The 22486-nt window shown below is 43.0% G+C and overlaps 1 protein-coding gene across 1 annotated transcript in view; it reads right to left on the reverse strand.

Annotated features, from left to right (window-relative positions):
• Positions 1 to 22486, reverse strand: part of emb (exportin-1 emb) — a 41113-nt gene that overhangs the window by 14411 nt on the left and 4216 nt on the right. The window contains exons 3-13 of the mRNA XM_037416594.2: positions 18970 to 19091; positions 14334 to 14615; positions 13660 to 13775; positions 13364 to 13478; positions 11385 to 11504; positions 11156 to 11284; positions 10170 to 10328; positions 8897 to 9115; positions 7862 to 8000; positions 7576 to 7679; positions 3688 to 3922 (exon numbers count right to left, since the gene is read on the reverse strand). Of these exons, the coding sequence (XP_037272491.2) occupies positions 3688 to 3922; positions 7576 to 7679; positions 7862 to 8000; positions 8897 to 9115; positions 10170 to 10328; positions 11156 to 11284; positions 11385 to 11504; positions 13364 to 13478; positions 13660 to 13775; positions 14334 to 14615; positions 18970 to 19091 (1740 nt within the window). The remainder of the gene's footprint in view (positions 1 to 3687; positions 3923 to 7575; positions 7680 to 7861; positions 8001 to 8896; positions 9116 to 10169; positions 10329 to 11155; positions 11285 to 11384; positions 11505 to 13363; positions 13479 to 13659; positions 13776 to 14333; positions 14616 to 18969; positions 19092 to 22486) is intronic.

Raw genomic sequence — 22486 nt, forward strand, 5'->3', positions numbered from 1 at the left:
CTGAGCACACACGCACATTCACCACAGACAGCAAGCTCTGCTTAATGTACAGACACACCAGAACACGGCCATCAAAAAGAACAGTCAATGACCGGTCAAGTTGCATAGGAAGAAAAAAGGAAAGAGCCATATTTACTTCTTGAACTATGCAAAAAAAGAGACGTACACTTAGTATTAGGAAAGCTCAAAGCTCGCCTGTCGCAGGAAGCCTTTTAAAAGGTGTTGCACAGTTAGGAATAGTATGAAATGCACGCAGGTGCAAAGAATGCATACAACATGTGTTAGCCGTTTCTGTACTGCACTCGAACCTTACTATAACAAAGTCACTTCTTGCAAAAAATAAGTTCGTTATACCCAAAAACTTGTTACAAAATTACATTGCTAACACTTTATCTGTTCCAAGACTATTTTTCGTTCTTTTCACTGTCAACAATATTTCATTATACCTCAGTTTGAGAGTAAATGCATAATTTCTTAGCAAGTTCTCACATCTTAATAAGTAGGTCAATGTCACAGAGATGCTCCGTAGTAGAGCTTGGAAATGCTACCAACGCATAGCACAGCATGAAGTTGTCATTTAACACGTGACCCCCAAATATTATAGCAAGCCAGTCAATAAGTACTGTTAAATTGCTACAACAGCACTGTTTAGCATTTGCTCCAATCGCACAACTCAGACACACATTCACACATCCAAACAAGGCCAAAAAGTTATTCACTCTTGTCAACGAAATAAAACGGAAAAGAAAAATATTCCAAGAGTATGGACAAACGCAATGAAATAGTTAGAGAAAGTATCCCACCAAGTATCCCCGTGACGCCTAGTCTTATGTGATACCTATGCAGTGATACCACGGTGATACCTATGCGCTCTGAGAATAAAGGAAGACTCGTGCTGATTTCAGCCTTTAGAAGCAACATAGACAGGTCAGTTGGCTGCGAAAAGCTGCCTGTAATTGCGCTTATACATGCGTCTCAAAGTGAATTCACAACGGCAATGAATGTGTCGTACACTGACATATCAAAGCGAACACGAGTTCTCTGCCTACAAAAAATCCAAGACAGATGTTGTTCCTGAACATCTCATGAGTGTGCATCACACAGGGCACAACAATGACAGGAAAAATGCATTGCATGTGATTATATCGCAAAGGTCCATGCACAAAGGCCAAATTGCAAGGCTACGAGAGTTGACCAGGGCTCGTGGATTCAAAATTTAGGACTAAGCAATGCCCATGCTACCATTATGATTATCGTCAGCTTGCATCGTACCAGCGCAATCTCAATTTGAACACTTACATCGCAGTCAACGTTGCCTTTAGTGGCCAGACTCACAGCAACATGATGTAGCTGTCTCGAGCAACTGCTTAATTAAACCAGTCATCATGGTAAAGGTTCTAATCGTTTTTCTTTTTCCATTAGACAGACCCAAGGCACTCGCTTTTCTACTATTAGACAGATCCAATGAAATACAAAGACAATTCGTCTTTTTAATTTTCTTATACTGCCTTTTCTCTGGCAATTTAGGAGGATTTCGGTAGGGGCGGATACAACTAGAATCGCCGCAATGAAAGCCTCAAAGATTCGAGGTGTTTTACCACTTCACTGCTAAGGTAAGGTTGCATGTACAGTGGCAATGTGAAAAAGGCAGATTAAGCGAAGGAAAACATAGGAAACATTAGTTGCTTATTACTGTACAGTAGTTATTCCAACATAAAATGAAATTAATTGAAAGTAAATGAAAATTAACAACTCTACTGCAGTTTTTAAGTTGCACTTGAATCCACAAGCTTGTATTATATCGAACTTTCACAATGTATGCATGTTCTAGTCCAAGAAAGGCACAGTCCGAAAGCTGAGTGGCAATCTCTTTTAAAAAACAATGAAGTTGTTTTTGCAAATGGTCGCACGAAACCCTGCAATCTTTTGTACTGCAAGCCCCAGAATTAGTGGCACGCAAATATGGCAAAAGGCGTTGGCAAAGTATTCACTCCTAAAGACTTACCTTGAAATCTAGCTAACCATGAATACCACGCTATTAGCACAGCCCAATGCTCCCTTGTGATGCCATCATCTTTTGCTGTCCCCCCCACCTTTCCTTAGATATCCTCAAATCACAACAAATGCAGTGACCTGTGCGACACGCGTAAAATTCACCAGAGTTGAAAACATTTGTCGTTTAAAGTATTGTCTCAGGTACAGTGCATGTGGTATGATGCGACACATTGAAAAGGTTATTAGAACAATAAACTTTATCTTTCTCATGCGCATTTCCAGTGAAAACCCGCAATTGTGATTTAGTAAGAATAGTGGTAAAAGTTGGTTGGTTACCAAAGTAAAGGCAGGCAAGCTGTGTTGATATACGTAACATTAACCGGAGGTGCTCAGACGACCTGGCGATCATGTCAGACCGAACAGGTCGCATGCACTGTGCAATCCTGTGCCACGTCAGCAACGTAACAGAAACAAAGCAAAGCTTGTTGGCAAGTCATGCAGTATGTGCAGTGACAAAGAGAGTGCGTAAACGAAGGCACAGACAATGTGCCGACACTTGCTCTTGCACCTCTCTATATGGCTATGGAGTTTTCTGGTGACTATGCTTTCCTTCAAGATACAGTGTGTCTAATGTGCACCTACATGCAAACCTCAATATAACAAACACGGATATAACAAAATATTGGTTGTAATAAAGTAAACGAAAAATAGTCTTGCAATAGATATAGTGTTTAAAGTAACCTTTACAACGAACTTTCATATGTAACTAGCTTATTTTATTATTAGATGAAGTCTGTTATAATGACGTTTGAGTGTACATAATGAATAGTGACGACCTGGAAAATACTCTCTCAACACCTACACAGACAGCCATATATTAAAAAAAAAAAACAGTGCCAGAAAACCTACACGAACAACTGCATGTTATTCGGCGACCAACAGGACTAGTAGGAGTCGCGTTGTTCTCACTACAACGCCAGTTCCCTGAAACTGAAACTCGCAAAGCCCAAGCCATCAAATTACCACCAGTCACGGAATACTTAAAAAAACAAACTAGCTGATCCCTTCAATTCTTTATGCTTAACATACTTGACACAGTAGACAGGTGCTACACTTGTACGCATCTTTATCAGTAAACCAAACTCCTTCACGAAATTTTAACTTTCCTGGGTTTGTGAAAGTTCCAAGATTGTACTCCATATCAAACTACATTTAGCATAAAAGCCTCTACGCTATACCACATTTCCTCACATATAACTCAAGCAAGAAACACAGAAAAGTTTCAACTAAATTTATGCACCGTAATTACATGCAAAATTTTGTTAGCAAGATGGCTTCAAAATGGTAACGCTAGTAAGACAGCACAGACGGCAATGACTGAAAATTACAGTGTATGTGGGGTAGCAGGCTGAAAGAGAGTGAAAAGGAAGCTTTTGCAATATTCGAAAATATCTAGTGGTGTTGTTTAAACCAAGGCGCAAAGTTAATTTGAACCACTGAAATGTTCAGGTAATACAAGGAACTGTTTCTTAAGTTTTTTTTTTTTTTTCCCTATTAGAGTGGGGGCAAAGGGGTAGTTATATGCGAGAAAACACAGTGACCAGGCTCAAACTCTCTGTTGTGGCCAAACTAAGCAAGGGACGAAGTCCCGCAGCAGCAAGAGCGGGAGGAGGAAAAGTTGCGTCGACTTACCATGCATGAACTCGAAGAGCTTGTTGACGACAGTCTTGAGGAACTTCCAGTGGGCGCGAAGGAAGCGCGGGTACTGCCCCACTACGTACATGATGTTCGAAGCGATGATGGCCTTGTTGTCCTTGCCGCGCTTCTGCTCGCACAGCCCGAGCAGGTCCTTGATGACCGTCACCAGGAACCGCTTCTCGTCCTCCTCATGCATCGCACCACTGATGGAGCCAATGGCCCAGCACAGCTGCACGCGCAAAGTTCAGAGGTCACCATCACGTTCGGGACGCAAGCAGCAACTTGCAACAGACTGAGGCTTAACAAGGCATCCAGCTTGGCTGGCACAGCCAAGGTACAGGTACCCAGCATTTCCACCAGTAATGTCGCGGGCAATGCAAGACTGACAGCCAAAAGTTGGTGTCTGCCCCAAATCAGAGAAAAAAAAAATCTGTTCTTTTTCACACCCAAAACGTGTATGAGCCACAATAGATCGATCGTTCAACAATGGTGGAATGCTTCAATATTGCACACGTTCTGCTATAGAATCTTCTACCGAAGGGGTCTAGAACTGAAGTCTGCACGTTCGAGCAAAATGTAACCTAACAATGCCATTTCAACAAACACCTTTACCATACCTCATACATATATGAATCATTTCTGAAGGAGATTTCACGTCAAGTTTTGAGAAACATATCGACAGTGGCCTCTGTACTGACTAAAGTATGACACGTGCATGATGCAATTCATGTACATGTGATGGATTTCAGTGATCATCTAGTTTGCCCACCTGATTTTTTTTGTTCGACGGGTTGTTAAGGGGGGACGCGGCTTTGGGATCGCGAAAAATGGCAAAAAAATCGATTTTTTGAAACTCAAGTTTTCAGTTTCTGGAACCCTTTTTCTATCTGGTTCCAAAATATCTACACTGAAAACCGCGCAGAAGTGCTTCGGAAAATTCGTTTCACCCACCTAGGTAGCAAAAATATTTCTGGAAATGGCGAGAAAACGGCGATTTTCAAAAAATAATAGCTTCGCTATGCTTGGGCCGGGAGCCGGCTTCTTGGGCTCATCGGAAAGAGAATTTTTCCGTGTTTAACTTTCCCGCCTCAGCTGGCTCCTCCCTTTAACAACAAGCGAGCAAAAAGCAAATGTTTGAAGGTCGTTTTGAGGCCCTTGATTGGCCGTGGCCGCCATGTTGCCTCAGCTCGCCTCGCCATTGGCCCGATGCTCGCTCCGGGAGATCGTCGTCTGCTGCTTGTGCGTCGCGAGGACATGGCTCTCGAAAATCGCCACTTCGTGACGTGTTCACGGCTTGATAATCACTTAAGATATAACTACGCTTTAGTTACGAGCAGTAAGCGGATGCGCGATCAGGTTACTACGAGCGTCAGCGCGGTCTACGAGCGCCGCGCGTCATTGAAGTCGTCTTTAGCCCTAACTCCGCCGACTGCGGGCAGGAACGACCTGCTAGCGCATTCGTGGCGACGTGTTTCTTCGCAAGCAACGAAGCTGTAAGCGGCGACACGATCTGATTACTACGAGTGGCCGCACCGGATGCACGATCAGATTACTACGAGCGGGCGCGCGGCGGTCAACGAGTGCGGCGCGTCATCGGAGTCGGCTTTAGGCCTAACTCCGCTGACAGCGAGACTGCGGGCAGGAACGACGCGCAAGCGCACTCTTGGTGACGTGCTTCTTCGCAAGGAATGTACCACATCACTCGCTAGCTCCTCCGAATATTGTACGGGCATTTTACGCATCGGCAGCGGACAACACAGTCAAGCTCGTCACCCCCCCCCCCCCCCCTTCAAGGATCGCTCGGAACAGCGGCTAGCAGTTTCGCGCGTCGTCATTCGAAAATGCGATGCCAAGTGCAGTGCGTGCCGATTTTTTGTCTTCGTAGTTACTCATTTCGCGGCCGGCAAGTGCATTACGCGCCGGCTGCACTGTCCTCCACGTGGCCACGCACCCCACGGTCATATGGAGTGCCGTCAGTAAGCTTTTGTGATGCGATTCAGACGTGCTTGGAGCCGTGCTTGATATCTCCACGAACGTCTATGAATGTTCCGAGGTTAATGAATTGCTGTAGATTAGAATTTCCGCGACCGGCTGTATGATGATGCGTTTCACGGCTAGAGCGGCGAAAGAGCATGTGTGAATCAGGGGCACGAATTTTTATATGCCCGTTTCGTGTCATTAATTATACTGCTAGAAATTCCCGTGCCACCAGTCTTCTGCCCATAACTTTGTTATTTGGAAAGAAGGCATAGGCCGTCATGGTGTGATCCATTTTTCTGATGCAATAAACCTCTCTCCAAATAAAAAAAAGTTCAGTGAATATTTGTAATCAAGTACTTAATTACGCTAATTACAACTTCAGCACAAAAAAGTATGTTTAATAATTTCAGTATATGGTTTTATTCAATCACAATCTTTTCTGTCATACTTATCACACCACTCCTTCATACAAAGAACTTGGTTTGAAATTCATACTTGTTCTTTGTAACTCATGAAAAGGAGTCAAATATCACAAGACAAACCTGAGATCACAATTTTTAGGTGTCTTAGAGACATACAGAAAAGTTGAAACTTTAAACGCAGCTTTCTCAATACTGTTTTTTTTTTTTTTTTGACATTATGCTCAGCCCCTCCACATGGTTCAGTGAAGAAATAATTTGTTTCTCGTAAAGTATTTGTGGTATCGCTTCAAAATTTTTATGAAAGCACTGTGAGGTTATTCTTAGTGTCTGTGCCAATTTTCATCAATATCCAACGAGAAACAAAAAAGTTCATTGAAAAAAAGCCTGTCGAAAACTTCGACAGGCTTTTTCTCACAAGTGTATTTTGGACATTGTGCATTGCTCGTGGAAAGAGTAGCACGAGAATGACTGGACCGATTTTGATTCTGTTTTTTTTCCCTGAATCTCTGAACACTGCTTGTGGGTACAGCAATCTTCAATTTCTGTTTTGTGGCCATGTTATTTTTCTAGACGATGATTTGTCCGTGCCATTGTTTCTGACAATGTGGGTTGGCAGCCATGATGATCTCTAAAAAAAAAACGAGAACTTATTAAAAAATTCCGAGAGTGTCATACCCTGTAGCTTTATTTTGAGTAAAGATCAACATCATTCGCAGCTTCCTGGCACGTTTTGTTGCAGCGCTAGGCTTTCCACGAGCAGACCATGTAATTGGATTGTGTAGCATTATGTAACTTGAGAACTACTGAAGCTATCATGATGAAACTGCATATTTCCCTATTCTAGACACTTATGAGTATGCATGCCAAATTTCATTGCTGTAGGTCGACAAATAAAACAGTTTTTTTTCAAAGCCACCTCCCCCCTTAAGAATGGTGTGCAGAGTATGGTGTGATGTAAATTGTGCGGTTGATGTAATAAAGATTGCAGTTGTTGCGAGTTCAGCACTTCTATGTGTAATGTGTTTCTCTGTCCGTATCTTTTTTGCACTGTCTTTCCCGACTAAATTTGTTGCCAGCAGTGCTTGTCCTGTGCAGGTATGATCCTTCCTTGTCTTGTTCAAACTTGCCCTATCCAGTGTTCAAAGTTATGAGCCAACAGCCCAGCAACCAATTTTGTTACGGTTTGCAAAGAGCCATTTTTCTATCATAAACAAATGCAAAAATGCAAGAATAAACATTCCCACAAAAGCATTTGAGGCCACAGGCACTAAGACTAGGCAAATCCATAGAGTACCCATCATCCCCATAATGGCTGTATGACCACACAGTTCCCCCAAATAATAATACATATAAGGACCGAAACTTCGTGCAGTTACTATAGCTTTCACCTTCGCAACACATAGCCCAATCAGAGAAGAAACGAGTTTCTAACACGCCTCAGCGCGCCTTATGTCCCTGTAAAAGTCTCAGAGCTACGTACAGTGTTGAGGTTCTTCCAAGACCACTCCGTGCCATTGACCTGAAAGTGCAGCTTCTCTGTCATGATCCGCTCGGTGTCGAGGTAGTCCAAATGAGTCAGATATACTAGAAAAAAAAAAAAAAAAACATGTCAGCAAGACAAACGTAGCTAAAGTAAAGAAAAATAATGCATACAGCCTATGTATATAACCTGCACCCGCACTTTTAAGAATATATTCTTTGATACAGGTTATATGCAAGAAAAGACGGTAAGCGTTCAACGCGAGAAAGGTGAAAGCAGTGCTCACCAAGTGTTTCCCGCATGTTTTTGTACAGCTGAATGGCGTCAGTGTCCTTCATGAATTCCCGCACCACCTCACCCTGCTCGTTCTCGACGACAATCACCTCTTCAGGCTTCGCCATACGGCCAATCATGATGTACCGCAACTGAAGAAGGAGGAGGGAGGGAGAGAGAAAGAACAGCCTCATCATGAGCTTCAGGGCAAAACTCCCCAGCTCGAACTGCGTCAAAAGCAGCTTTTGCTGGGAAAAACAAATTGAAGAACAAGTACAAAGAATCTTCTAAGGATTAGGGAACCACAAAGTCTAACAACTTGAAAACAATGCCAGGCTTATCAAACATTGTATTCTCGATCGCACAAGGAACAAGCAATAAACCGCCACAAGTTGGCAAAGACAAGATGGCTGCTTAGCACAAGAAAGCTGTGTGGACTGGGCTGTCTCGTCTCTTGGCATGCACAAATCTCATGGTAAGATGTGCAACTCTAATCTGCTAACGGTAAATGAAAACAAAATTGATGAACTTAAACGCAACCTACGATAATTAAAGGCTTCAAAAAACTTGAATGTGGAAGTTTTACAATTAAGGATTTTAAATAACTCGGCCACTAACACTACAGAAAACAAAAGAAAAAAAAAGGAAGAGAGCGCACTTTTCAGGTTCAGAGTACTTGAAATGGATGGTGCAGGAACAAACGAGTGTATCTTTTTCAAGCGAGAGGATTTATGTTTTATATAACTTGCAAGAATGAGCCTGAATTCCCAAACAAAAGACTCGACTTGACATGTGGAATTTAACGTCCCAAAAACACCATATGATAATGAGAGACGCCGTAGTGGAGGGCTCCGGAAATTTCGACCACCTGCGGTTCTTTAACCTGCTCCCAAATCTGAGCACACGGGCCTACAACATTTCCGCCTCCATCGGATTGCAGCCGCCGCAGCCGGGATTTGAACCCGCAACCTTCGGGTTAGCAGCCTTAGCCACTAGACCACCGCGGCGGGGCCAAACAAAAGACTCAGACGAACCGCCGGATACATACCTTGGTGAGGACGGGTCCGTACAAAAGGCGCCTCGCAGACTGCGGAGAGCCGGGACTCCTCCGTGCAGGCTCTCCGCCCACGTACAGCGGAGCACCTGTCCCGAGGCCATAAGGGATCTCTCGGTACAGATCAGAGGCCAACGCGTTCCAGTACTCCAGGCAAATCTTGAAGATTTCCACTTCCTCCACTTCAGAGATGAGCAGCAGGTAATGCAATGCCTGCAGTGCATGCAACATGCAGAATAAATTACAGAGGCACATCTAGCTGCTGCCATGGATAAGTCACAGACAACAATGATGCATTGGCAGCAGTTTCACAGTTAACCTTTTATTTAATTACTACGCAGGGTCAGTGTGTCTGATGGACACAAAACAAGACCCATTTGGCACCTACATTCTGACCCTCAATATAACTGTCACGCCTGACACGAGGATAGCTTCATTATATCCAAAAGCCTGTATATACTAAAAAATTTACTGTCTCTGTTTGTTGCATGCAAGTTTGAGTGTTATAAATTTTAACCAGGACACCAAGTAAAAAATATATATACAAAATCAGTTATTAGATAAGAATTAGCACATGACAATTGATTAAGAATGCATATATTTATTCGAAAACAAGTCAGTAAGTTGATGATAATATGTGGGGTTTAACGTCCCGAAACCACCATATGATTATGAGAGACGCCGTAGTGGAGGGCTCCGGAAATTTCGACCACCTGGGGTTCTTCAACATGCGCCCAAATAAGTCAGTAAGTGCATCATTATCAATACAATGCCTGAATAGTTCTACATATAGGCAAAACAACAGCCCCAATGAACGTGGTTGTTGTGTTTGAGACTTCTTTCTGACAAATCTGACTTTCTGACTGGTGCAACACCAACTTAGTTTAAAGTGCAGTCCAGGGCATGACAATCTTGCTTTTTCAGTATGGCTTTTTGATGATTAGCTATTTGACATATTGTACATAGCATCAGCGCCTGTTACACAGTAACCTCATGAGAAATGAGAAGGTGAAAAAATTGCGTTGCAAACATTACGTTTTTTAAGCGAGTCAAACTCAGAACAAGACCAAAAGGAGAAAGATATTGTACATAAAAAGGTTGTGAAGATATGTTCATGAAATTTCAAGAGTAGCACTAAAAAACATTTCCCACAAGTGTGCCAATTTTCATCAAAATCCATAAAAAATAAAAAGTTGCTATCAAAAGCCGCATCCTCCCTTAACTTGCCCTAATTTCGCTGTTTGTAAAGGGTAAAATGCACACGTACAGCGTGCAGAACTTCAAGAAGGTCGGCCCGCTTCTCGATGAGCGCACCATGCTCCTTAAGATAGGTGCACAGGAACAAGCTCAGGTTCTGGATAAACTTCTGCTCGTCATCCTGGCCATTGGAGTAGGCCTCCTTGATCACCGTCGTCGGGGGCAACATCTGCGTGGGACAAGTTCAGAACGCTGCACTCACGACTGCCACGCAGTGCAAGACACCTACGCACACTTGCCAATGTGTAGACATTAAAATCAGAAACTCCACAGGGAATGTGCATGCAGGCCTAGTGGGAAATGGACAGCACTTTTTTTGTAAAAGCTTCCCCTGAACACATGGTTGGCAAGTCTACGCTTTGAAGTCTCAGACTGATCGAGACTTGATCTTCCCCGTGCCTAAAGCTACATTCACACAATGCAAGAAATTGTGATCCAAGCCTGTGAATTGCGAATCACGTGACCACATCTACTAGTTCTCACAGCGCTACTTCAGGTCCCCGTAAAAGGATTCACAGAACAACGGAGGTCTAAACCTCGTGTGGGATCTTGGGGAAGAGATAAATAAAATAATTGCTGGGGTTTAACGTCCCGAAACCACAATATGATTATGAGAGATTCCGTATTAGAGAGAAGACACCAGAAGTTTCGACCACCAGGGGTTCTTTAATGTGCACCTAAATCTAGGTACACGGGCCTCAAGAATTTTCACCTTCATCGAAGCAAAAATGCTTTAACAATATACATTCCTGTAGTGTGAATGCTAGCTGCAGAGCAAGCAAAATCACCATGCGACTGTGACGTCACGCGACATGTCACGTCCGTTGGGTGAATATAGCTCAATAGGTGAACATCACTATCAGTTGCCCATTTATTTTCGTACTTCAAGCTCGAAAAAAATCGGACTTACGTGAGAATCATGTCAATGCAGTAACGATTCCGAGAACTACCACTCACCGCGACCGAGGTGTGGAACACCGAGAGCGCAGAACTCACCTGTTCCAACTGCGCCATGGTCTGAGTGAAGAGCAGGACAAACATTTCATCATAGTGCGACGCGTTAACACCACTGATCTCCGTCAAGCACTTCAACGTCACGTTGCGGAACAGAGGAACATTCAGGAACTGCAAGGAAGGCAGAGAAAGGCGAGACGAGGTTCAAGAAATTCATCATCTGTTGAGGACGACTGACCACAGTGTCGAAACGGTGCCCGCTCAGACTCACCTTGTAGATGAGTGTGCTGATGAGCTTCGTCTCAAAGATGTAACCCAACGGAATCCAGTTGAGAAACCGAAGAAGAGTTTCAAGCGTGGCGTGGACGAGAAGAGCATTTTGAGAGTTCTCCTAAAAAAAAAAAAAAAGGGGGCTTTAAAAAAAGAGTTTACGTTATGAAACCTTGCATGATAAACGAACGACATAATTGGATGGCATGCTGCAATGAATGGCTATATATTACTATATTATATCTGTGTTATTGTTTTTGTCACATTTAACCTGCATAAAAATGTGACAGTTGGGTGCCAAAAAATAAGCCTGCACCATCCCTAGTGAGACACAAAAACTATTTTGAGAATGAAGCACTAAGGAAACGTTTCGCATATTTCTAGTGACACATTCTCTGATGACCAACTCTGTTTCCTACTCATACGACCATTTGTTGAAGATGTGGCTTGCAAACCATTGCATCGCAATCCTTACACAGGCTGTGTTTGGTGCAACACATACCGTAATTACTTGAATCTAACGCGCACCTTTTTTCCGGTTAAGCGAGTTCATAAATCGCATGCACGTTAAAATCGAGTGCGAAAAAAAAAAATGAATACGGTCATTCTATTGCCATCGGCATTTCTAAAATGACCGCCCCCTACGTGCTTCGGCATGGCGCGTCGGCCATTTGTGCCTATGTGTTTCTTATGTACGGCATTTCGTACGTGTGCTGAGGAGTTCGTCATCTTGTAGTTTATTAGCATCGACGGCATGGAAGGGCAGACGCCAGAAACTCGTTGAGTGCACCACGATGCCGCTTTTAAAAGAAAAGTCATCACATGCGCCGAAACAGATGGAAATCGGGCCGCATTGCGGTCGTTCGGAGTTCCAGAAACGTGTGTGTGGGACTGGCGGGAACAAAAGCAGAAGATTGTCAAAGATTCATGCAAAGGCTTCCGTGGACCAAAGCAGGGTCGGTTTCCGCAAATTGAAAAGCTGCTCGCCGAGTATATGCTTGAGCAGCGAGCGGCACAGTGGCCCGTGACGACATAACTGCTCTAAGTGCGGGCTATGCAGTTAGCTTTAGAAAAAGGGCTAACGGGGAGCCAGTTCAAAGCGAGCAGGTGCTGGCTAACTAAATTTATGAAGAGGAAAGGCTTTTCCCTCAGAAGGGGAACGGGCATATGCGAAAAGTTTTGCGGAGGAATACGATGAAAAGCTTCACAGTTTTCAGAGGTTCGTCCTAAACTTGCGGCACAACAACGGCTACCTGCTTGGGCAAATCGGGAACGCCGATCAGACTCCTTTTTACTTCGACATGCCTGGCACCACAACAGAAGAAGGGGACGAAGCAAGTTCGCACGCTGACATCGGGCCACGGTAAAACAAGAGTGATGGCAATGCTTTGTTGCACATCAGATAGGCACAAGCTTCCCCCATACCTCATATTTAAATGGAAGACGCTCCCGAAAAGAATCGTTTTCCCGAGTAGTGTGATCGTGCGGGCCAACGAGAAAACTGGGTGCGCATTGCAATCGATGTCTTACTTTTTTTTTTTTTCGTCGTGGAAACCGAGTGCGCGTTACAATCGAGGACGCGGTAGAATCGAGTAAATACGGTAGTAAAAATGAAACAGGATGTTACAAAATACAGGCCCTACTAGCATCAAGCGTATCGCATTTGCTCACGTATAGCTCACACACACAATATTTTAAATTTTGGGCTCGGGTGAAAACATGAAACACAAATTACGGTGAACAAGGGCGGCTTCCCGGCAATATGTGGGGACCATTTTTCAGAAAATTTTGCTTGAATCGCAGTTCGGGTTGCGAACTGTACGCGAGAAAATACAATACTTAAAAATGTGACAGCCAACATATCAGCTTTAGGTCAAGCAAGGCTTGCAAAGATGTGCGCTGGTTGGTTTTGCACAGTGAGTACTGACAAAATATTAACAAGGCACACTATGCGCGAACTAGGAAGTTCACTCAACTGACCATGACAAACTGGCAGAGCTGGAATATGTGGGAAAACTCGTTGCACATGGTGTCCTTGAGATGCTTTGCCTTGGCCTGCGTCATCTGGCCGCTCGAGAAGTCAAAGACCTCCTCACTGAAAGAGAGAGAAAAAAAGACATGAAAAAAAAAAGCGCAAACAAGCCAGCAGCCCCAATGTCCCACTTCCGAACCCCAATGTCCCACTTCCGAAACGCTCAGCATAGCTTTCTTGGTACAATTCCTGCATTTGCTGCAGTGAACAATGTTTCGCTAAAAATAAAGATGCGGCGACTGACCTGAGGAGCTTGAGGATGATCATGTTGTTCTGACAGAGGCTCTCGTTTGTCTTGCTGGCCCCCACGATGTCGCTGATGAACGAGGGCCAGTTCTTGGGCCACTCACGCTTGAGAATCTGCAGCAGGCAAACGCGAAATCACTTTTCTCGTTAAGATTCCTACAGCCCAGGCTCTCAAAAACACTCCCATTCAAACCTTATTATAGTGAAATTGCATCCGACACCTTCTTATAGTATTCTTGTTATATCCAAAAATTCATTATAAACGTATATTTTCAACACTATATGATAAGACTACTTTTCATTTGCTTTCTTATAACCAAAATTTCACAATATCCATATTTGTTATATCCAGCTTTGAGGGTAGTAGCAATAATACCACAGCAATGACACACACATGTACATAGACATGTGCGTAGACGAAAGATGAAGGAGCCAGTAAAATATGTTACGTTTACTAACAGATGAACAGGGGTGCAGAGTTTACGTACAAACACCAATCATATCTGAGGTGGTTGCTACATTTAAACAGCAGCCCTGTCTAACAAATTTCATTTACCAAGAGTCTGCTGTATACCAAAACTAACTACTTCTGCACTGAACATCAACACTTTGTGCTACTACACTTTGCCTGACTGTAAGAGAGGATGGCATTGACCTGCAAAAGGCACAAACCTGAACAAGAATCATGTTGAGCTTGTTGAGGTAGACGCGCTCGCGGTCAATGCTCTCGGGGTCCGACGACGTCTTGATAATAAGCCCCACGATGTACTTCTTGATGCCCTCGCACTGGTTGCGTGGAAGCACCCGCCACCGCGTCTTGATCACGTTCTCGAGGATCTGCAGTGCATAGTACTTGGTCTGCTGGTTCTTGGAGAACTCCAGGATGGTGTCCACCCGCGTCCACGCCTCCGGGTGCTCTTTCAGCGTCGTCAGCACTTCCTGGGCCAACCGTTGCTGCGTAGAGAAACAAAAAAAAAAAAGAAAAAACGCTCAGAAAACGTTTGAGCTTTACGTTCAAGAGCAGAATGCAATAACATAACCAAGTCCCGCTCGCGTCGCTTTGGACCATGCTGCAAGAAAAGAAATTAATGTCTGCGCACGCAACACTGGCTTTTTCAAAGTATCCTATTGAAACTATCCATCCTAGACTGCCTAGTTCAACTGCAGTTGCAAAGTGCCCACTATGCCATAGTTTTTCCTTTGTGATTCAGCGAAGAACTTACTACGGGCCTGTTTCGCGCCACATGCACCTGCATACTTTTATTAACTACCGTATTTACTCGCATAATGATCGCACCCCTAAATTTTGTCGTCTAAATTCGACTCTCCCCCCCCCCCCCCCCGCGTAATGATCACACCCTGAACTTGCCGCATCGACACATCATGTGCCAAGTCTAGCTGAACGCACGTATCATTGTTTCTGTGATCTGAAAGCGGACATCACTATGCTAATGCCGTAAATTTCCCAATTTAAATTAAAGCATTCCTTATTTAGATGGAAGAAACTGTTTTGACGCACGTGATGTACTGACAACCTCCATAACTGATGCAAAGAAGAAAAAAAATGCGGTGGCTTTGCTCCAAGGAGTGCTTCGCTCCGTCAGCCGCCATGTTTGTTTTGAGATCCCGCACTGTTACAGCGGCGGCCGCCTGTTGGTCGACCTGTGTTCAATCCGCAGCAATGTTGTTGTTTTTTCCCTGAGACCACGTTTTTTTTTGTGTGTGTGTGTGCTTTGTGATTGTGTGTTGAAGCGCCGTTTAATCATGGGGCGGTATGCGAGCTTTACTGCCGCATTCAAGCTGAAGGCGCTTGACTACGTATAGACCACGGCAACCGCGCTGCCGGCAGACACTTCAGCGTCGACAAAATCCGGATCCGATAATGGAAAAAAAACAGCGCGACATGCTCATGGCTACTAACAGCACGCAATGGGCTTTCCGCAGACCCAAGTCTGGCAAGTTCCCCGACATTGAAAAGGCAGTCCTCGTATACGTGAAGGACACACGCAAGAACGGTTATGCAGTGTCATTAGACATGATGCGGACTCAGGCATGCACAGTCTCCCAGAGGCTGGGAGTAGCCACAAAGGACTTCAGCGCCAGTTCCAGCTGGACGACACGCTTCATGCGGCAGGATGGACTGTCGCTGGCATTTTCAACGCCCTCGACAGAACGGAAGATGACCCTCTGTGGGACAATGAAGACACTGCCGGTTTTGACAGGGAATCGTGCGGCGACGACACTGATGCCAGTGATGCTTCGGAGTCTGAATGAATGTTAGGGGGTCAGAGAGGTAAAAAATAAACGGGCAGTGTGCCATGCATGTAGCTCCTGCATAATACGTGCATTTTATTACAAAGGTAAGCCTTAATTTACTTTTAGTTTTGGTTATGTTCATGACAGCTACTGTAGGAATTCTGATTAGCGACTTTTTTGCGTTTTCAGTGCTCGGAATATTTTTTCACGAAAAATTTACCCCGCGTAATGATCGCATACCAAAGTTGGAGTCAATTTTTTTGAAAAAAAACAGTGCGATCATTATGCGAGTATATACAGCGAGCACCGCCCCGCCCGCCACCCAAAGAAAATCTAAAGAAAAATCCGACAAGAATTGGGGGAGGGGGCTTGCGAATAAAAAATTAGTGTTGGCAGAGGAAAAGCCGCTAGAAGTAAAGAATGCACACATACTCCTAATTAAATGCATCATTGAGTAAGCATCTATTCACTGTTTTCAATTGTCCTCATTAGGTGAATGAAAAAATCAACAAAACAGTAAGAACAACAGGAAGGGGAAGAGAAGGCATACTTCAAGTCTCGCAAAAAGTGGAACAGAGCGCTTGCTCGAGATTTTGCCGCACCCTTAATCCTTGAACCTTGTGCGATAGTACTTGAAAATTATGTACGTATCCAGCTACTATTATTTACTTGTGAAAGCGTATATTATAAAATGCCATTTCTGGGCACTTTTTTTTTACTCTTGCCAATAATGTGCCTTTTCTGTATAATCTTCATAATTACTTCTTTTGACATAGCCTCTGCCCCTTGTAACTCATTTTTCCACATGAGGGCACTTTCAATACTTCAACATTTCCATATGCTCATTCACATTTATTCAGTGCACCAACAAGTTGCAATCGATTTCATTTATATGGTTATCTAGTGATGCATACGCCCCAATGCAATTTTCCGTCAGACATAACTTACAAGCCAACGATTCCAGAACAAACGGCACAATAGCAGTAAAACATGTACCCCAAAACCAAACAATGAGTTCACATCACGGCTGACTAATGCATTATATACGTTAAGGCGCATCTTTTGAACACTGTCCAAGCTTGACACTGGATTCATGCAGCATCAGGTGGAAGTATGTGCACAAAAAAATTGCTTTCATGTGCAGTACTTATAGACTGAAATATCATTTTTTCTTTGTCAGTATTAAAGACTGCTATGAGTAATTGCTATTGATAAATTCGTTATGTCACTCCAAGTCTGGCTGCTAAAGGTAACGTCAGCTGTGATGTTATTGTCAGAATCAAAATTAAGCGAAAAGTAAGAGCTTTACACAGCCTTAGACCTTTGCGTATCAAGTACTGTACACGTCCTTGCCTATAAGAATGCTTTGCCTGTGCAAACAGACTAAAATGAACAGAGGCAAGATGTGCGCCTGACATGCACTTATCAATTAAAGGTCTTATTGTCCAGTTGTTGTTCAGGAGTTTACGTGGAAACAGTTCGACAAGAAAGTTCAATTCCTGCGTATCTAGCGTACGGGTAAGGGGGGGGGGGGGGGGATTCAAGTAGGAACTAAAACGGGATGTTTGTAATAAATCAGCGCAATAAAAACTTGAGGTTGAAAGCCAACTCTAGCAATTTTTTGCCCATTTTAGGGTAATGATGCTTCTATATTCCTACGACACTCTTTTCACTTGCCTAATAGCTGAAATGCTCAACAAATTTGAAAATAATTTTTAAGTGGCAAAAGAGCCGCAATACCCAGACTGAAACTCAACAGAGTGCACTTCTACGTATGAAGTAATACTTTACCAGGACTTGCTTGGTTGCAGCTAACGCCGCAACATGGCACTACTTGCCAGGTTGTCCAAGTGTGTGCCCACGGTGATCAACTAAAACGCTTAGGGTGTTATGGTGAATATATGGTGAATCGTGTGCGACCCATAACACAACACCGCTTGCCACCCATCGCACGCCCACCAACACGAAAAAGGAAATCGCACGTTAAACCAAGGAAGCACCGGCCAAACTTGCACATTCCATAGCAGACAAGCAGATGCTGCAGTGGCACATCAGTTGCGTCACTTCTGCTTTTATAAAAATCAACGTCACGCGCACAATGTTGCCATTAATTTTCGCAAGCGAGGTGATGCACTTGGAGGCAACTTATAATATTGATTTGAAAAGTATCTGCGAAACTCACAAGCCTCCAATTTGGCATGAATGCTTAAAATGTGCATATGAACGTACCCATTGAATTTCAATGAGATTCACTGACCTCAAAAAATTGCCCGAGTTGGCCTTTAAAGCTATAGAAATAAAAACACCAAAATTCCAGGTCGTGCATTTCAGCCATAAACAAAACTCAGTTTGTTTCTTTTGCTGTCAAATCTCTGTGCATGCTTGAAACACATTGCCTCCTTCACTAAAAGTGAAGAAACAGCGCATCACATATGCCCCTCACTGCTTACCGGCGAATTTCAGCAGATACCCTCACTGGGCAATTGTCAGACAAAACGTAAGCATCTTTTGCAATTACTCTGAGACTCATACTTTGCTCCTTGAAACTGGCTACTAACTGATGTAATTTTTTTTATTCCTTGGTTAAAGGGTAAAACCATATTTTGCTACCCTCTATCAGTGCCAGCTTTACATTACAGTCAGCTGCTGTGGCAAAACAGTACTGGCCCACTCTTTTCACGCTACAAACATACGATACACATACTGGATGTGGTAAGTACACTGTCCTGAAAGGCAGTACCCAGTTGCCCTCGCCAGCACGTTGTTAATTTACTGTGCAATCTTGTGGGTCATCATCATTAGCATGTTTTATGCCAACCCCAGTATGACAGACGAAGGCCTCCTGCTATGATCTTCAATTTACCTTGCCTTAAGCGAGCAGATTCCATTTCACCACACTGTTGTCCTGATCGGCATTTTGCATCCCTTCGTATTCATTTCCCTTCTCCACCTTACTACCAGTTCCGATTGTCTAGATAAGCCCACTTGTTTTTGTTTTGTCATTTTCTTTCAAAGAATGCGTAGGCACTGAAAAAAAGCAACATTGGCTCACCTGTGGTCCTTCGCCTGTGTACATGCAGCAGACAACGCTGTCCAGCAGATTGATGTCGAGCTTCTGGGAGAAGTCGAGCAGACGTGCCGCCTGCTCCGACAGCGCGTTCATGCTGCCGTTGACTGCACAGATATCCACAACAACCATAGGACCCATGGTCAGGACACAAGCCTCGCAAACCGCGCACCAACATTACTAAAAAAGTTCACAAAGCAACAGAAAAAAGAATTCTGGAGCATTACACACCAACAGCATGATATAAAAAAGATCACAAAGCAACAGAAAAAAGAATTCTGGAGCATTACGCACCAACAGCATGATATCATTATAAGGCACAATACTGGGGCTCCTTAACATCTGTGAACCACGTAGGTCGAGCGACCATCAACGACTGGCAACCGAAACGCGACTAGAGCTGACTGATGTTTACGCCTGTGATTGTGACCTACACCCCTAACTGCAGAGGATTTGCTTATGCTCGACTGCTTGCAATGCCACAGTCTGGTAAGCTGACATACTACTTCTGAGCATCCAGTTGTTTGATGTGGTTTGCGACAGCAGTCAAGAGACAAAACAAAAATTGTGCAGAGAACAATTGATCTAAAACGGTCAATTTTCGACCGAAGGGGAGATTTGTGACCAGTCACTTGACTACTGTTAGTCTGAAGTGTCAATGAGCCTTTAGGAGGCATTCTGAATTATTTTGATTACCCTGGGTCCTTTGACATGCACAGAGTCTAAAACATGCAAGCCCCACCCATTTTCACCACACATATAAATACAGCATCTATCGCAGGGAATTGAACCCACATCCTTGAGTTTGACAGTGCATCATGCAAGCATATCTGCTTGTCTGATAAAACCGTTGATTCGATCCTAACCTTCACAAGGTTTTATCCTGCTTGTCTCACAGCGATTAGAAGGAACAAAAAAAAAAAGCACAACCAAACCTGCACTTTGAGTAGTCATGAATTAATGCAATATGAGCACTATATCAAGAGCACCAAAAGCATGGAAAACAATTTTTGTAATAATTTTTTTACCCGTAAGCTATGTTTTTATATATTCACCTGGCATTTTTTTGGCAATATTAAGTTTAATCCCCTGTGTTGACAGCATAATCGCCCATGAGCTCAATTATCTCCAGCAAAGGATGTTATTTGCACAAGAAATTCAAATGAATATTCAGCTAATTAACAAACATTAGTGACATTTTGTTTACTTGAGCAAATATATTATAATTAACATATTGTAGTCTGCGATTTCAGGCGGGGAATGTGCTTTTAAAGAATTTTCAGGGGGACACATTCATTCCCAAACTGTGCGACAAAATATGAGTAATTTCAGTTTAGTAAAAAAATGAACAGAAGAAATTTTTGTTTGAATATGTAGCTAGAACAACAACACTTTTTAACAAGATTTGATTACGCATATCTCAATAGTATTCAAGCTACCCTCAGATTTGAAGCAACGAAAAAAAAAAAACCAGCCTGTGGACACGTACACAAGAAGACAAGACGACCACTGTTCTCTTCTTATGCATGTGTCCATGAGCTGTTTTTTTATTTCATTTCTTTTTTTTTTTTTTTCAATTTAACACCAACAGGCTCGTCAAGGGATTCAGCCTAACATATCGGCCCTGACGGGGATGCAGAGAAAATGAAAAGTTACAGCCGCCACAGTCGCGTTATTTAAAAAAAAAAAAAACCTGAACACCTGCAGACCGACTGCAATGTCACGCCCACACGACAACAGCAGTCATCAATCTTGTGCATCCTTTCATTTTACTAAACCTGCCCATCCAACCCTTTCCGGCTTTCAAAAACATGTGTGCGTTTTAGCATCCTTTTGAAAGCATGCCAAATGCTAAAAAAGAACACACACAGATAGTACACGCCATCGCTGTAAGATTTAAAAAAAAAAAGAAAAAGCTACACCTTAAACAATGTACTATAGTACTGACACAAAAGTTTTTTTTTTTTCCCTATACATTACGTAGCCGATAATATTCTTCATAACGGATGAAAACACTTGCTCAAACGTGAAATGGTTAGTTATATAAAACCATTATTGTAGTGGCCAGTCCCAGTTTCGGTTATATAAAGAAGCAGTAGTGAAAATTTTTGTTGAAAAAAAGCGGACCAGGTGGGCACTCAAAACAGTGACGCATTCGTTGTACGGCATTGCATGCACATGAGTACCGCGTTGACAACTGACGCAAAGGGAATACGGAAGGAGCGCGGCAGCACACACAAACCCGTAACTTAAACGGTTCTTGGTTGTTCACATATTATGAGTTCATGTCAATGTCTTGAGGTTCTCGGTTTTGTGCTCAGTTGCACAACATACACTATGAAATTCATTTTAGGTTTCCTAGGATATATTAGCTATTGGCACTTGAAGGATGATGTGTGTGTATCCACATACACCTATTTCAAGCTACCTCACTTTCAAAATGTAATGTTAGTACTCTTATGAATGAGAATTTTGGCATTTTTATTTTTTTTATGCGCAATGACTTTAATCACAGTTTTCAAAATGTGCTCGATTCAATAATAAGATGATATGTGCCAGAAGATACGACTTCAAATAATTTGATTTTTCTAAAAACGAATTTTAGAGATTGGTATCCAATTCTGAGATGATGCCCTTCAACTGAACTCCGGTCAATTCAACTTCTTCACACATTCTACGACTTTTGGAAATTCATTAAATTCTTCCACAAGAATCAATCCTGTGTCACTGATTTCTTCAAGCACAGTGGCCCGACCCTTCAGCACTGAACCACGAGTGCCCCCGTGATGAAATCGATTCTCAACAGCAGCCACTAACGCAATCTCTGAACCCTCATGAAAGGAGGAAAGCTTTGTAGGCGCACCACTAGATGGCACAGCATGATAACACAGAAAAGCCTAGCTACGGCATGCAGCTTGTACGCGAGATGATTTCGGTGGCGTCAGCGTTGTGCATTGACAATCGCTTGAACAATCGCACTAACCCTTTAGGTCACTTTGTACACATTTGGGTAGACAGCTTGCAAGTTGTGCTCACTAGTGGCTAAACAAAGAGCGAAATACATCAAGCTTTGGATGAATATAACCTCCTGCATAGCAAATGCATTTTCACTTCATTATGCAGCGCATAGCTGAATATGATCAATTTGGTGAAGGGGAGTACCATATTTGAAGGGACGATCGACGTGGCACTTTTGGCGGGCCACATCAAAAGTAGAATTTTTGTTAGCTCGAAACTAGTATAACCAAAAACAAAACTTCACTATGCTGTTTGCAGGGGTATCACTCTGTTTTTGCAGAACCAGTACATGAATGATTTTATGATAAATATGATACTTATATTTATGACTTAATTAAGCTTAATTACTGAAAAAACACAAAACATTTTGTCATAATTTTTGGTAGTGAACACCGAGCGCCTTTGAATAGTCCACAGATGTGATGCATTTACAGACAGTTGTCCATAAGTCGCACATATACAGTTGTCTATATATCACATGTAA

This window comes from Rhipicephalus microplus, chromosome 8 (genome assembly GCF_043290135.1).
Source record: "Rhipicephalus microplus isolate Deutch F79 chromosome 8, USDA_Rmic, whole genome shotgun sequence".
NCBI lineage: Eukaryota > Metazoa > Arthropoda > Arachnida > Ixodida > Ixodidae > Rhipicephalus > Rhipicephalus microplus.